Genomic DNA, 16,936 nt, shown 5'->3' with positions numbered 1-16,936 from the left:
TAATCCTATGTGTAGCATGCTAAGGACCACCAGTCTTTTCCATAGCACTGCAACATTTTCTATTTCCCCCAGCAATGGAAAAGGGTTCCAGTTTCTCTGCTCCTCACCAATACCAGTTATTTTCCTTTTGGGGGATGGTGGGCGGGGGGTGGCGGGGGGGGGGGTGGATTGCAGTCATTCCAGTTGGTGTGAAGTGGTTTCTCATTGTGGTTTAATGTACATTTTGCTAATGTGAGGACATTGAACATCTTTACACGTGCTTGTTGGCCATTTGTATATCTTTCAGAGAAATTTCTTCAAAACCTTTGCCCATTTTTAAATTAGGTTATTTGTCTTAGTGTTGTTGAGTTGTAGGAGTCCTTTACATGTTCTGGATACTAGACCATTATCAATTACATGATTTGAAGATATTTCCTCCCATTCTGTGGGTTGTGTTTTACTTTGATGCATAGAAGTTTTAAATTTTGGTGAAGTCCAATTTATCTATTTTTCTTTTGTTGCTTGTGCTTTTGATGTCATGTTCAAGAAATCATTGCTAAACCCAGGTCACGAGGATTGCTCACTGCGTTTTCTTTTTTTAAGTTTATATAGTCTTAGTTCTTGTAGTCTTTAGTCCATTTCTAGGCAATTTTTAATATGGTGTGAGGTAAGGACTCCTTTTATTTCTTTTGGTTATCCAGCTGTCCTAGTATCATTTGTTGAAAAGACTCTTCTTTTCCCAAGGTCTTGGCCCTTTGTCAAAAATCTTTTGACTATACATTTTTTGGTTTATTTCTAGACTCTATTTTGTTGGTCTGTCATTATGCCAGTACCACATTGTTGTGAACACTAGCTTTGTGGTAAGTTTTGAAATCAAAAAGTGAGTTTTCCAACTTTGTTTTTTTCCTCAAGATTATTTTGGCTATTTTGGGTCCTTAGGATTTCTGTATGAATTTCAGGGCTGGATTTTCCATGTCTGCAAAAAGTAGCTGTTGGGATTTCCTAGAGTTTGTATTGAATCTGTAGATTGTGTTGGGGAGTATTCCTATCTTAACAGATATTAAGTCTTTCTTTCCATGAACGTGTGATGGCTTTATATTTATTTAGGTCTTCTTTCATTTCTTTGAGCAGTATTTTATAGTTTTATTGTTAATCAGCATAATGCTGGCCTCATAGAGTGAGAAAATGTTGCCTTCTATCCTATTTTTGGAAGAGTTAGAGAACTGGTATTAACTTTTCTTTAAATGTTTGGTAGAATTCACCAGTTAAGCCATCTGGTTCTGGATTTTTCTTTGTTGGGAGGTTTGATTACTGATTCAGTATCTTTGCTTATTGTAGGTCTATTCACATTTTCTATTTCTTCTTGAGTCAGTTCAGATAATTTGTGTTTCTAAGAATTTATCCATTTCATCTAGGTTAGCTAATGTGTTAGTGTATAGTTGTTCATAATACTTTCTTACAGTTCTTTTTATTTCTGTAGAATCAGTAGTAATGTCCCCAGTTTCATTTCTGGTTTTAGTTATTGGCATCATCTCTTTTTTTCTTAGTTAATCTACTTAAAGTTTGTCAATTTTGTTGGTATTTTCCAAAAAACCAACTTTTGATTTTGTTGATTCTGTTGTTGTTGTTGTTGTTTTTAATTCTCTCTCTCTGCTCTAGTCTTTATTCTTTCTTTCTTCCTACTAACTTTGGCTTTATTGTAGTCTTATTTTTCTAGTTCCTCCAGGTGTAGAGTTAAGTTACTGATTTGAGATTTTTCTTCTTTTTTTAATGTATGCATTTATAGATATAAATTTCCACCTTAGCACTGCCTTTTCTGCATCCCATAAATTTTGGTATGTTGTGCTTTTGTTTTCATTTGTCTCAAAGTATTTTAAAATTTCTCTTGTGATTTAATTTTTCCCTTTGGGTGATTAAGTGTATGTTATTTAATTTCCATATACTTGTGAAATTTCTAGTTTTCCTTCTGTTATTAATTTCTTGTTTCATTCTGTTGTCAGAGAACATAATTTTTATGATTATACTCTATTTCAATTTATTGAGACTTGTTTTATGGTCTAGCATGTGATCTATCCTGGAGAATGTTCCATGTACCCTTGAGAAGATTGTGTATCCTCCTCTTTTTGAGTTCTATGTATATATGTCTGTTAGATCTGATTGGTTTATGATGTTCTTTGCCTGGAATCTGAGATACTGCAAGGCTAGTGTTCAAGTCCAAGCAAAAAAGCAAGGCTTTCCTAAGCTCCTTGATCTTGTCAATCTTTGTGTCCACATGACCCATTCAAAAATATGCATTAGGCTAGAAAACAATCAGCCTCTGTGAGTCAGACATCTGATTTCTTAAGACCTCCTTAACAATTAAAAAATACTTTTAAAAAAATAACCTCAAAAAGGTGTTTCCATCTAGAAATTGCCTCTCTTTTTATGTCATCTCCCTTTTTTCCCCAGAGAATACAGTAGGTAAAAGTCATAGCACAAATCATTAATTACGGGGGTTTTTGTTTAGAGTTTAAATTTGAACCTGCCTACTGGCTGCAGAAAGCAATGGAATCATGTCCCATAAATACATATCTGTATTTACCACTTGCCTTGATCAGGGTTATTTTTCTTTCATATAAGAAATTATAAACATTATAATATTTTATATTAATTTTATGTATGCATCCAGATACAAGAGCCACAAAATACAAAACCACTTGAAAAAAAGATCCCCTTTTTCCTTATTGCAAATGTATTCAAACCCTTTGCAGTAAATTTGGCATTTGCAGGGTTAACATTATAGCTGCCAGGGGAGATCCTAGCTGGAATGCAACCTCTGCCCTTCTTAGGGCCTCACTGAGGCACCACTGGGTTGGGCTGAAGAAAAGAATATTTTTTGCCCCACTAAAACTGGGGAAAAGCTTTACTTTATCTAAAGCTTTGCTCCAGCCCTGGGAATTGAATAACCTTTTTTTCTCCATTTTGGAGGAGAGAGGATCATTAACTTTGTACATTTTTGACGCACCCAGGTCCACCTTTGGAAATGTTTGGGCACCTTTTCCTCCCCCTTGGAGGAGCAAACAAAGACTGAAGGAGTTACTAGGGCTGTGTTTTCTTCCCCCTCACATTAGCCAGCAAAGCCAAAAGCAGCCAAGGGGATCCAGCATGCTGACTCATAGGGTTAAATTTACTATTTTAAAATCTGTTTCTAAATTTTACTTCTTTTTTCTTTTTGAAGATTTTATTTATTTATTTTAGAGAGAGTGAGAAAGAGCATGAGAGGGGAGACAGTCAGAGGGTGAAGCAGACTCCCCATTGAGCAGGGAGCCCGATGTGGGACTTGGTCCCGGGAGTCCAGGATCATGACCTGAGCTGAAGGCCGTCACTTAACCAGCTGAGCCACCCAGGCGCCCTAAATTTTACTTCTTGTAGCTGATAGCTCAACTTCTGTTTTATACTGTGGACGATTTCGCAGCAATCAGGGACCAAATATTCATCATGCTCCACCCCTTCATTCTTCCTTTTACCAAACAGTCCTTTTGCAATATTTCAGCAAGTTAGGGTTGTTCTAGAGAATCCTACTGCTGCCATTCCTGTGCCAGGGTCCCTAAGACCACTCCCAGATTCAGTAATTTGTGAGGAGGCCTCACCAGACTTGGTATATAGTCACACTGAGGGCTAAGATTCACTATAGTGAAAGACTAGAAAGCAAAATCACTGAAGGGAAGGGCACATGGGAAATGTCTGGGAGAAACTGACATGAGTCCTCTCCTAGTGGAGTCACACAGGATGAACTTAATTCTCTCAGCAAAGAGTTGTGACTACATGTGTGAAATGTTGTCTACCTGGAAAGTTCAGAGAGTTTGCACTGGGGCTTGGCACATATGCAAGTTCTAGACCCCCAGAAGGAAGCAGGTTTCAGCAGAGACCACATTTTGCAAACAGTTTAGGCACAGAGAGGCCTCTTACCAGTTAGGGAAGGGTAGGAGCCCTCCTGAAATCCAGGTTCCCAGACACCAGCTGAGGGCTGCCTTGCAAGCAGCCCTTCCTAAGGACAGCAGTATCAGGCCTGCTGTTCTTAGCTCTTTTCTGCATGGTACCATAATTAAAGTTGGTTAGTTTCTCATTGTTAGACATTTATGTGGTTATCTTTTGTTTTTCTATTCTAGTAAGAATATGTGATGAGTGTTTTTCTAACTTAATCATTTTGCTTTTCTTTTTGGAGGGGGGCATAATTTCTAGAAGTAGAGTAAATGTCTCTGTTGCTCATTTTATATCTTTTATATCTTCTGATACATATTTCTATACTTGGTTCTCCCTTTACCATTTTAAATTCTCATCAATAAATCTTTAATGATATTTATTGTATTGAAAAGATAATACAGTATACACTATAGAATCTTCAAAATTATCTTCATCAGTACTTACTAAGTTTTGAAAAAGTGTATTAAGATTAGGAAGTTGTAACTACTTATTAGTTCAGCTGCTGCATTTGATGCTCTGATAGGTCCTAGTTGTGATAATGTTGAAGAGGATTTGAATGCTTCTGCCCGAGGAGCTTCTGCTACAGTTTTGGAAGAGACAAGGAAGGAAACGGCTCCGGTGCAGCTTCCAGTTTCAGGGCCAGAACTGGCTGCCATGATGAAGATTGGAACCAGGGTCATGAGAGGTGTTGATTGGAAATGGGGTGATCAGGTACTTAGATTTGATTTTGAAACACGTTAGCCACACATTAGTTACCATCTTTACTTGCATGTTATTAGTGGGTGGAAATTGGAATAAATAACTACCTTAACTTAGGGCCTATGCAATTGACAGATGATGTAGTTGGTGATGTAGTTAGTTCCTGGGCAGGTGAATGGAGTCAAAACAAATAGAAACAGTGGGTGTAGGGACATCTCAAGTAGGATCAGGTCTTCAAAGGGTGACAGCTGTTTTCAGAAAACTCCTTGGCATGGGCTCAGTTTGAGGGGCAGCCCAGAGTAGGAGCAAGAGTAAACAGGAGAGAGCAAACCGCATCTTAGTAATAGTGTCCTGAACACTGTGAGGCAGGAAAACCCAGGTGCTGCCTCTGGGAGCTGATGGTCATGTGCCCATTAAGTGCCCCAACCTTGCAGTTTTAGGTGTGCCAGTTGGGCAGTGGCCATTTCTGTTTGTCCTTGTAGCACACCACTCCCAAGCTCTGTCAGGGCTCACGAGGTAGAGATCGTGGGGGCTGGTATCTCTGTCATTACTGTAGTCACTAGCGAAGGACAGTGCTCACCTTCCTACAGTGTGGTAGTATTCTTGTCATCTCTTGGTTTTCTCAACCTCATTTTTAAGCATGGGCCTCATCAGAGTCATCTCAGAAGTGTCCTGGAACAGGTAGCAGCATCCTGAAAACAGCTTTAACTCATAGAAATGAGAGACGGAGTTTCCACTTTAGGTTCTAGAGGGAAACTGAAGAATAAGAGGAAATGAGGAGATGCAGGTGCCTGTTTCAGGTTTCAGGTCTTTCGAAGCCCTGTGGGAGATTGAAGGAGCCAAGGAACAGGGCACCAGGACTAGACTGGGGAAAGCCTCATCTCTGCATTGGTTTAGGGAGGGTGGTAATTGAGTGATACTTTTCCTACTTAACTCTTTGGTAAAGGAGCATAAGCAAGTTATTTCCTGATGTTTGATTTAAGGTAATGATGTGTGAGCTGTGCATGTCGCAGGTGGGTTTGGAGCAGTCTGTGGGCACAGAGTCTGTGCAGAGTAACATAGCAGTCCTTACAGGCTTCATTTGTGTGACAGAACAGGCATATACCTTCTTAACTGATCTTTGTTTTGGCTTCCTCAGGATGGACCTCCTCCTGGTCTTGGCCGTGTGATTGGTGAACTGGGAGAGGACGGATGGATCAGGGTCCAGTGGGACACGGGCAGCACCAACTCCTACAGGATGGGGAAGGAGGGGAAGTATGACCTCAAGTTGGCAGAGCTGCCGGCCTCCACACAGCCCTCAGCAGAGGACTCGGACACAGAGGATGACTCTGGTCGGTGTTTGGGGCTGTTTAGTGTGGGGCAACCTGGCAAGCTGTGTGCTAATGGCAGCTGGCCATCCTTTTCATCTGGGAATGAGAACAGTGTCAGGACTCAGCTGTGGACCGTGGTCTGTAGTTTTGGACTTGCCCCTGAAGGTTCAGTTTAAATAAGTTCCAGGTGATTCTTACGCAGGAATTAAAAGCATGGCTCTGGTAACTGGCAACCTAGCTGGATTTGACTCTCTTGCTCCCTTTGGGGACAGTGCAGTAGGGTTTGGCAGTGCAGGGCTTGCTCTCTCTTTACCTCTGGTGGACCTTCTTGGTTGGCTCTGAGCCTGTGTGTGAGGTAGTGAGCCAGTGCCTGGTGGACTAGGAATAATGTGGATTAGTCACTACTGTATTGCCTTAAAGAAACCAGAGGTGAGAATTTGGAGTGAACCCAGAAAGTTAAATCCTATCTAAGGAGATCCAAGGTTGTGGGAGGAGGACTTCATGACATTTTTAGATGTGTCCAACAGACATTGGGATGTATGAATGAAGCTTCCCACAGCTGGTCTCGGTGAGACTGTCCAGGAGGCTAGGGCTGATTCTTGGGGCTCAGGTGATGGCTGTATGCACTGCATGGTCAGGCTTTGGAAGTGGTTTGTATGGTCAGGCGAGGAAACCTGAGAGGCTGAGCTCCGTAGAGAATGGGTGGTGTGGAGAGTGGAAAAGGTTGTGTTCCATCCATGTCGCTTGTGAGGGTGCAGGCCCCCTCAGATGTGAACAGATGATGCCTGCCTTTTGGGGCTGTTGGGAGTACCACATGTGAAACCTGGAGTCGCACATAGATGGTCAGGGCTGGTTTTGTTTTCACTCAGAGAAGTCAGGGTAAGAACTGTGGTTCTGCTGTTACATGCCTCCTTGTCAGAAAGTCAGTGCCTTGGTTCACACGAGCCTCTGGTTCCCCTTCATGGCACAGGCACTTCCATCTTCATCCAAGGCATAGTTAGCTTATCAGCAAGCAGCTCTTGACATTTGGAAAGTTGTCTTTCTAAAAGAGTAAATCCTTGAGATTGTTTTAGTGCTTCTGAGCTATGTGCAGAGATTGTTTTAAAAAAGTAAACTCTAATTTAGAAGGCTTATTTTCTTTGAGGAAAGTGGGGACAGAGGTGATTAGGGTATTTAGTGCATTGTGAATTCCATCTTTTCTTATAAAGAGCTATTTTCCTTTCCACAGTAAAAATTGTGATATGAAATTCCTTAAAAGACTGGGTTATTAAAATCCCTTAAATTACATGCAGGGACATTTTCCACTTCTATTTGGAAGTATAGGTTCTTATTTTGATACTTTTTTTCCAGAAGCTGAACAAATTGAAAGGAATATTCATCCCACTGCAATGATGCTTACCAGTACTGTTAATTTATTGCAAACTCTTTGTCTCTCTGCTGGAGTCCATGCTGAAATCATGCAGAGTGAAGCCACCAAGACCCTGTGTGGACTGCTGCGAATGTTAGTGGAAAGTGGAACGACGGACAAGACATGTATGCAATGAATAGTTGTGGGCCTACAGAGTACTGGGGCTATGAATTTGGTGTGTGTGTGTCTGGGTGTGTGTATGTGTATGAGTCTGCATGTGTATTAATGTCCTAGGGCAGTCAGAACAACTTACTGCAAATTTGGTTGGTTTGCTTGGGCTGCCACATGAAACTACCATACACCTGGGTGGCCTAAGTTTTTTTCCTCCCTGTTCTGGAGGCTAGCAGTTCAAGATCAAGGTGTCAGCAGGGCTGGTTCCTTCTGAGAGCTGTGAGGGAAGGATCTGTTCCAGGCCTCTCCCCTAACTTGGGGTAGTTTGCTGGCCATCTTTGGCATTCCTTTGTTGTAGATTATTGCCGTCATCTTCACGTGTGTGTGTGTGTGTGTGTGTGTGTGTGTGTGTGTGTGTGTGTCCCCAAATCTCACCTTTTATAAGGACACTAGTCATAATTGGATTAGGGACCAACCCTAATCTAGTTTAACCTCTTCTAAACAGATTACATCTTCCATGGCCTCATTTCCAAATAAGTCACATTCTGAGATACAAGGGGTTAGGACTTCAACATACTGCTTTTGGAGGGGGAAGATACAGTTCAGCCCTTAACAATTATGGAACCTCATATTTTTGGAGACCAGAAGTCCAAAATCAAGGTTTTGGCAGGGCTGCGTTCCCTGCAGAGACTTCAGGAGAGGATCCTTTCTTGTCTGTTCCAGCTTCTGGTAGCTCCAGGCTGTCTTGGCTTGAGGCCACAGCACTCCAGGCTCTGCCTCATTTTCGCACAAAGGACTGCCATGTGTCTCTTTGCGTTCTTTTCTGCCTCTTAAAAGACTCATTGGATTTAAGGTCCACCCTGACTCAGTACAGTGTCATCTCAATCCTTATCTTAAGTACATCTGCAAAGAATTTATTTCCAAATAAGGTCACATTCTGAGGTTTTTGGGTGAACACGAATTCTGGGGGATACAGTTCAACCCATTGAAATGTTTGTGTGTGAATGTGGATGTGTTTAAGAGTGGAGAGAATGAGTTGATGAAGTGGGAGGAGTGAGTGTGTGTTTAAGTGTGAGAGTGCTTGTGAGTATGTGAGTGAGTCTGAGTGTGAGTGAGCGAAGAGTTTGTCACTGAGACTACGGGTGTGAGCATGAAGTGGAAGTAAGTGTGAATGTATGTGAGTAGCTGGGTGTGTTTATGAATAATTATGAGTGTGTGTGAGTGTATCAGTGACTATGAGAATGAGCATGTGTGATTGTGGTAGGGTGTGACTGTGTGAAAGTCAATGTGTTTGTGAGTGTGAGTGTGATTGAGGGCAGGCATTAACATGTGTCTGAAGGCTGTGCCCCTGGGAGCCTGGAGAGCAGGAGAGCTGGGTCCTGGCAGGCGGGCCTCTGCCAGGAAAGAGTGGAAGCCCTGGGGTGCCCATGAGCGGAGACCTGGAAGCCAGGAGGAGCAGACAGGGTCAGTTGCGTCAGTCAAATTAGATAAACCTCACGAAAGCCTCCTAGTCTTGTTCTATTAATGCAGACTTCTTAAACTTGGATTGGAAATTTGTGGTGCAGATTAAATGTAAACAAGATCATGGGAAATATTTAAAACACATGAGGTTATAAAAAATATACAAGATGCACTCTTACTAGTAACTGCTATTTGAATAGTGAGTCATTTTCTTACTGTCTAGAAATAGTAAATACATGAAACTTCTTAACTGGTTTGAGTTACTCATGTACTTTAAAGGTTTTAAGAGTGTTTTAAAGTGTTCCTTGAGCTAACTGCAGGGTCACTGCTCTCACTTTGAATGAGTGAAATTGTAATATATTTGTAAAGTAGGTTATTTTTGAAAATAATATGGTAGGTAAATTAAAAGTGTAGATTCTACTGAGTATTTATTTCTAGAAATTTGGTGCCAAGCTAGTTTGTTTCACTCTGGCAGCTTCCCCAAACAGGCTGGTGTGCCGGGAGCAGCACCGGAGCTGGTGCACGCTGGGCTTCGTGCGGAGCATTGCGCTCACGCCACACATGTGTGCTGCCCTCAGCTCCCCACAGTGGATTGCCCTGCTCATGAAGGTCGTGGAGGGACATGCACCTTTCACCGCCGCCTCCCTGCAGCGGCAGGTAATTGTGCTGCTGGGCTGATCCTGCTCAGTGTGAGTTTTGGGACTGTATGACCCCCTTAAGAGGTGGCATCAAGATACCAGTGCTCCTAGTCATTATAATTAGGTATCTGTACTCAATAATGAGTGTAGAAAAGAACTGGAACCAACCCAAAGTAGATTTTCTAGTGCAAGGGGCTGAAGTTTTTGATTATTTTAAATTGATTAAATTGCTAAACTGTAGTTGACTTACTTGTCTTTGAAGTGATAAATCCTACCATCTGCTCTTACGGGCTTCATAGGAGTTGTAGTATAATTCTCTTTAGAAGAACTAAGCTGAAAAGAATTACTTTTTAATGAAATAAATACCCGCATCTGTAAAGTACCTTTTTATAACCCCTGATAATCTGTATCTTTAATTAACTTGGGTGTAATTATCTGGTTGTAAAACAATGGATATCTGAATTTTCACATAATTAATTGCATTATAGGAACAAAAAAAAGAAAGTAAAAATCTGTTATTTCTTAACCTAAAATCACAGTAGTTTTCTTTAATGTTTGCCATTTTAAATTGTCTTTTATCAGATCTTAGCTGTGCATTTACTGCAAGCAGTGCTTCCATCATGGGACAAGACCGAAAGGGCAAGGGATATGAAATGCCTTGTGGAAAAGCTGTTTGGTTTCCTGGGCAGCTTGCTTACCACCTGTTCTTCAGATATCCCATTCCTCAGAGGTGGGCAGCTCTCCTTATTTGTGTCCTGGTTAAGTGAGCAGGGCACCATGTAGCTCCTCTCTCATACGTCTATTTCAGAATCTACTCTGAGGCGGCGGAGGGCACGCCCGCAGGCCTCCCTGACTGCCACCCATAGCAGCACCCTGGCAGAAGAGGTGGTGGCGCTGCTCCGCACACTTCACTCCTTGGGTCAGTGGAATGGACTCATAAACAAGTACATCAACTCTCAGCTGCATTCCGTCACCCGCAGCTGCACAGGAAAGCCGTCAGAGGGGGTGGGTGCTGTGTTTTCAGATCTGATCATTTTTTTCTGTAAAATGTCAATTTAAACTTTATCTTTTTAAGTGACATGTATTTTGTTTAAAGACATTTTAAAATATATTTTACTAGAAATAACTATTGAAGAAACTAGTATAAAAATGAACTTGGCTTAGCTGTAAATGTGTAAGAAACAGGCAGCACCCTGGGCTCTCTTCTTCAATCTGGCTATTTGTCTGCATTAGGCCCTGTTAGAGGACTACTTTCCTGATTCTGAAAACCCTGAGGTGGGGGGCCTCATGGCAGTCCTGGCTGTGATCGGAGGCATCGATGGTCGCCTGCGCCTCGGGGGACAAGTCATGCATGATGAGTTTGGAGAAGGCACAGTGACTCGCATCACCCCAAAGGGCAGAATCACTGTACAGTTCTCAGACATGCGGATGTGTCGTGTTTGCCCATTGAATCAGCTGAAACCAGTAGGTGAACTTGTGTTCAGTTACTTGGTAATAAGGCAGAGGAGTTTTATACTAGAACTGGGTTCTACCATCAGTGCTGGAATGAACTTGATTTTCATAGTTCATGTCTTCCATCTAGGAAGCTATGCAACTTGTGGAAAGCCATCTGTCTATCTTCTCTTGTTCGCTTTGTGCCCCTGTGATAAATAAGGCCTATCTCATGCTGTTACATGGATTAGTAGTTCATGTCTTATTTTAGCTGCAAGAGACATAAAAGGGCATTAGCAACATAGAAGGTACTTGAAGCTGTGTTTGTTAGTTTTAATTATCTTAAAATGCAAAATTTGAAGTTTATGTTTTATTGAACAACTCAATTTTTAAAGAAACCTAAAGATGATTCCTTAAAAAATGACCTTTCATCATGTAGAAAATGCTTATTAATTATGTTGAGTGACATAACTTATGTACTAGCGGCTACTGTCATCTTAAATCTGTGAATTAGGGATGTACAGGGAAAGTGAGTGATTTATATTACTTCAGTGTGATTAGACTATCTTCCTGTAAAATACTGTTTTTGATTATTACAGAAATGAAGGTATGCATGTTGTAGAAAATTTGAAACACATAGAAAATGCCTAAGAATATAATAATCACCACCCTGATGTAATTATTGTTGACAAGTTGTAAAAGAAAAAATCAGTTATGTTTACTATACATATAAATCTCTATTTTGCCTTTAATGTCATCTTTTAAAGTGATTATTTTCAGGTATAAGAAGACTTATGGATATATGTGATAATTTCAGAATTAAGATTCATGGTTATGATAATTTTCAGAACATTTCATTTGCTCATTTCATTGGACAGACTTTGAAGGTTTCTGTGTTCTTGCTTTAGCTCCCTGCCGTGGCATTCAGTGTCACCAACCTGCCCTTCACAGAGCCGATGCTGTCTGTCTGGGCTCAGTTGGTAAACCTCGCTGGAAGCAAATTGGAAAAGCATAAAGTAAAGAAATCACCTAAACAGGGTTTTTTAGGTCAGTACATGGTGCTTCTTGATGGAATAGCTACAGTCTTAACTGGCATTGTTAGGACAATGTTTGTCATTTTGTCAGAGCAAGTTCCTGCCACTGCCAAAGTCTTTGGGTTCCAGTGGGTTGACCATTTGTTAAGTTACTGTGGGCATGAAACCTTGAATGTGGTGATAAGAGTGTGTAATATAAAGAATGACAGCATGGTGGGAGCGGCCCCTGAAGAGCCCCAGGCTTCCCCCCAAGCCTGTTTTCCAGTGCCAGTATGTATTCTGAACAAGCTTTTTGAAGAGGAATCTGTGTTCTCTCTCCCTCCCTGTTAACCCCCCAGCCATGGCCCTTTGGCCCAATTGCCCTTTAGGAGTTTTGCTCTTAGCCTCATCACCACCAGACCCAGTAAGGTCTGCATGTTTGGACCTGCCTTACTTACTTCATATCTGTGGACGTTGGGCTAAGACCAAGGTCACCTGTGCCTTCCTTCCTTTGGTCTGAAATAGTGCTCCCTTAATTTTCCTTACACTGTCGCTTGCATGTTCTTTGAGAGTTCTTCTCCCTGACTAATTCTTTGCATATTGGAAATTCTTACGGTTTTCTCCGTAACTTCTGGCTCACTGTGCCCGCTCTTACTGAGTTTTCTCACCCATTTCTCCCTATTCCTGTGATTGCTGCTGTAGCGTATATGATAGTGAGCACCTAAAGGTGCTCTGGGTATCCAGCTCACATCTCTGGCTGGAGGGCCGCGTGCATGTACACCACAGCACGTTCAGAATTCCACTAACCTTGTCCTTTGGTCCCCATTTCTATCACAGTGAATAAACCTGTTTGCCAGGCAGTCAGGCTTGATGCTCCTCCATCCTGTTCCATCCCGCATTGCTATGCTGCCTTCTATGGCCTCCAACATATCCTGCCTTGGAATCCTGTTGCCACCACTGTAGTCCAGCTGTTCTTGTGGTCTACCTGCATCTTTGTGGCAGCTATCTTCGTTTCCTCCTCAGTCGGCTGTCAGGCACCACTGCAGTCATTTGTTTAGATAAGACTCCAGAAAGTGCCATGATCTTGTTGAGTTAGAGAACTGTGTGTTGTGAGTATCCGACAAAACTGTCTTGGAGGAGTCTGGGCAAGAAAAGGTGAAACTATTTTGTTTGTGACGTAGGTATCTAGTTGAAATTTCAGCAATGTGGGAAACGTTTGATTATACTAATAATAACTAACATGGATCTAACTGTGTTAAACCATTTAATTCTCACCCTAACCCATGAAAGTAGCTACAAGGGGAGCAGGAAATGGGGAAGACCTGGGGGAGGTAGAGGATGCTTATCCAGAAGCACTAGTCAAAACACTGGGAAAGACAAGTCCTTCATTACTGACAGTATTTGGCATGGCCAGCTAATTCCCACAGGGCAGGGCATTGTTTATGCCACTTTGCAGCCATGGCACTTTGGTACGGGAAGCAGAACACCTTCCCCAAGGCCATACAGCTGGTGAGAAGAGCGCAAGCAGGGTGTGTCATTCCCGCTGAGTCCTTTTCTCCCACAGGACAAGTAGACCTGGATCTGCTGAGGTGCCAGCAGTTAAAACTGTACATTTTGAAGGCGGGCCGTGCACTGCTTTCCCACCAGGACCAGCTCAGGCAGATCTTGTCTCAGCCAGCTGTTCAGGAGGTCACAGCTGCTCATACAGGTACCTTTTTAAGGAAGCTCTTATAGATCTGTAAGGAAGGCAGGTACTCCCATAGAAAACAGGCAAAAGACATGAATAAATAGTCTGTAAAAGGGAAAACAGATGGCTTCTAAATATATGAGAGAGATGTGCAACCTGGCCAGTAATCGATGAAGTGCAAATGACAGTGTCGTTGTCTTAAAAGACAAAAGATTGAGGGGATCTGGTGGGAAGGGAGGAAAAACAGTGCTCTCCTGTTTTGTTATTTAAAGTGTGGCCCATGGACCAGCAGCATTGATGGCACATAGGACCAAGTTAGACACACAGACTCTCAGGCTGCACCCCAGACCTAAGAAATCAGTTTGCATTTTAATAAGGCCCTCAGGGGGTTTATAAATAAAACATATAAAATAGTACTGCTTTAACATATTGCTAGTGGGAATTTAAGTTGGTACAACCACCTAATGGGCATTTGAGGAAATGTTACCCTTTAAAATGCATATACACACACACACATACACAGCTATTATCTGTATCTCTCTGTTCTCTGTATCTCTCCATTGACCTGTGAGTCATCTTGTGGGAATTTATCACATGAAAAGGCATGAAGATAAGTGTTTACAGAGGCTCGTTATGGCTTCTTTAATGGTATTGTTTTTAGGTTGTAAACTGGAGACACCTAAATGCCCATTATTGAGTGGTGTATCTGCACAGTGGAATACCATGGCATCATTCACAATGATGATACATATATATGTTCATTGCCATGGGAACGTGAAAATGATAAAATAAATAAAAAAGCACATTGCTATGTATATCTCTTTGTAGATATGCCATAGATTCATCTGCTTACTACATTTTGACAGTGGAATTTCAGCTGCCTTTATTTTCCTTATACTTTCCTATATTCAGTTTTCTAGAATAGCCTTATATCATTTAGAATAGGAAAAACCCCCAAAGTTATAAAATATTTTTTTGATTATCTACTATTAAAAGACATGTGCTAAAGTATTATGGGAAGCAAGGTAGTCCTTGTTTATGATCCCAAACTCTCTGGGGTCAGAGTGAGAAGAGAAAATGAATGCAGATGGCTCTGTGCAGGGTATGAGGCCAGTGCCCTGTGAAATGTGTAATTGCAGTTCCACAGGTGTCTTGGGGACATTGGTGGCTGAGGGCTGGGGAGGGCAGCTTTTGAAGGGTGTGGCAAACCCTAGGTACAGCATGATGAGGAAGCTGTGTCCTGGTGGAAGAGACGGTAGGGGCACAAACATAGCAGTGAGTATATGGGTGAGTGTGGAAGTACTTCGCTTTGCAAGGAGCTCAGGGTTTATTGATGAATGTGGGCCAAAAGCTGGAGAGGTCAGCTGAATTCATGTGATAGAATGCCTTGAATACGAGGGTGAAACTTTGATTTAGAGCTTGCAGTGAGGACCCACATGGTAAGGACTGATATTCAGGATGATAAATCTTCTAGTGAGGTATAGGAGTATTTGAAAAACGAAGGCCATGGAAATGAGAATTGCTTTTTTGTCAAGTGATAAGGTGTCTTCTGGGGGAAGGCATGAAAAATGGAAAGAAGGTTCCAGTAGACACTAACAGTGTAGTCTTTTCGATAATAACCACATGGGAAACCAGTGAAAAGTCAAAGATGGCTGATGTTTCAAGCTTGAGTTACAGGGAGGGCAGAGGGGTGTGCCTTTGACAAAAATTAGGAAGTACAGTGGAGTTTGGGGTGTTTTGTTTTGTTTCTTAATCCTAAGAGGGTATTGTGAATTTAATTTTAATGTGCTGAGTATAAGATAAATCTAATCAAAATGTAGATTTATTCTGTATTAGACAGTAGGGACCTTAAAGATAATCCACAATTGTAGAAGATCAGGAAACCAGAGCCCAGGGAATTGGATTGGCTGTTCTCTGGTCACCCTGATGAGTAGCTCTGAAGACACTGAATCAGGGTTATTATCCCATGCTTGGAACAGAGTAGGGGCTCCAGACAGAGCTGTGTAGAGCAGGGCTTGACAAATTACCATGGCCACGTGTTTTTATAAAGTTTATGGGAACCCAGCCATGCCTGCTTGTTTACATGTCATCTTAGGTGGCTTTCACTCTGCAGTGGCAGAGTTGAGTAGCTGTGATAGACATGTGGCTGGTAAGTTTGAATTGTTTACTCTTCCTTCAAGAGAAAGATTTTCCAACCCCTGATCTAGAGGATTAGTTGAAGTTGTCACCAACCAGCCAGCAAACTCAAATGGTGAGTGGGCTTGAGGCAGTGGGACTCAGTGGGCCTGGGGCAAACAGGAAGTGCTAAATGCTTCACCCAAAGCTACTCAGATTAAAACAGACAAAAAGATGTTACCCTGACTACACAACATATTTGGAATTGGTGTCAATTTATGGCCTGAACAGGGTTAGCAGGAAAAGCCAGCGCTAAAAATACAAACTTGGGAGTGTCCATAGAAGGGGGGCTTTCTGAAGCAGTGAGTGTGCACCAAGAAAGAGAAGGTGTAAGAACTGGGCCAAAGGCAGAAATCTGAGAGGTAGCTTTTTTTTTTTTTTTTTGTTCTAAAGAGACACATGAACTAACAAAGGATAGATGCCAAAAAGCAGGGAGTGGAAAATTCTTTAGAGACTAGTTTTTGATATCTGAGCCTTGAAGATTTTGATGGTCCAGTGCTTGAAGATGTAGAGATCTTATTCGGTTTAACATGTTTAATGCATTATCTTTAATAGTGAAGAGATGTTAGAAGTTGAAATATAATTTACTCATATTGTTTGTTTTTTAAATGCAGATGATGGAGGAGCTGCATCCCCTGACCTTGGGGACATGTCTCCTGAAGGGCCGCAGCCTCCAATGATCCTCTTGCAGCAGTTACTGGCCTCGGCCACCCAGCCATCTCCAGTGAAGGCCATATTTGACAAACAGGAGCTAGAGGTACAGTAATAGCCTGGGCAATTTTAATCTGTTACATTAAATTGGGAACAATATTTTTCCTAGATGTGTGTTTTCTTAAGGATATATTCTGAATTTTAAACGATATGCCAAAATAATTCTTATTACTAGTTAGGCTTTAACCATGTTTGTCATAGAGCATTATAATACTAGTTAGAGGATGGATGAGTTGAAGTTTAACCTTATTTTTTTTTTTAAGATTTTATTTATTTATTTATTTATTTATTTATTTATTTATTTATTTTTATTTATTTGAGAGAGAGAGTCTAGAGCAAGCCGGGGGAGG

At 41.6% G+C, this 16,936-nt stretch overlaps 1 protein-coding gene across 5 annotated transcripts in view; it reads left to right on the top strand.

The window, feature by feature from the left end:
• HERC2 (HECT and RLD domain containing E3 ubiquitin protein ligase 2) overlaps positions 1–16,936 on the top strand; it is a 253,596-nt gene that overhangs the window by 130,783 nt on the left and 105,877 nt on the right. For 4 of the 5 annotated variants that reach the window (XM_088024974.1, XM_088024976.1, XM_028087265.2 and 1 more), the window contains exons 36-45: positions 4,466–4,653; positions 5,780–5,972; positions 7,302–7,484; positions 9,407–9,588; positions 10,152–10,299; positions 10,378–10,574; positions 10,803–11,033; positions 11,909–12,047; positions 13,578–13,721; positions 16,490–16,632. In XM_088024974.1, the coding sequence (XP_087881100.1) occupies positions 4,466–4,653; positions 5,780–5,972; positions 7,302–7,484; positions 9,407–9,588; positions 10,152–10,299; positions 10,378–10,574; positions 10,803–11,033; positions 11,909–12,047; positions 13,578–13,721; positions 16,490–16,632 (1,748 nt within the window). The remainder of the gene's footprint in view (positions 1–4,465; positions 4,654–5,779; positions 5,973–7,301; positions 7,485–9,406; positions 9,589–10,151; positions 10,300–10,377; positions 10,575–10,802; positions 11,034–11,908; positions 12,048–13,577; positions 13,722–16,489; positions 16,633–16,936) is intronic. The other variant, XM_088024975.1, reaches the window with a different exon arrangement.

This window comes from Eumetopias jubatus, unplaced genomic scaffold (assembly GCF_037043125.1).
Source record: "Eumetopias jubatus isolate StellerSeaLion01/CBP00866 unplaced genomic scaffold, mEumJub1_p1.0 scaffold_7, whole genome shotgun sequence".
Classification (NCBI taxonomy): domain Eukaryota; kingdom Metazoa; phylum Chordata; class Mammalia; order Carnivora; family Otariidae; genus Eumetopias; species Eumetopias jubatus.
This window is presented reverse-complemented; position numbering and strand designations above follow the sequence as displayed.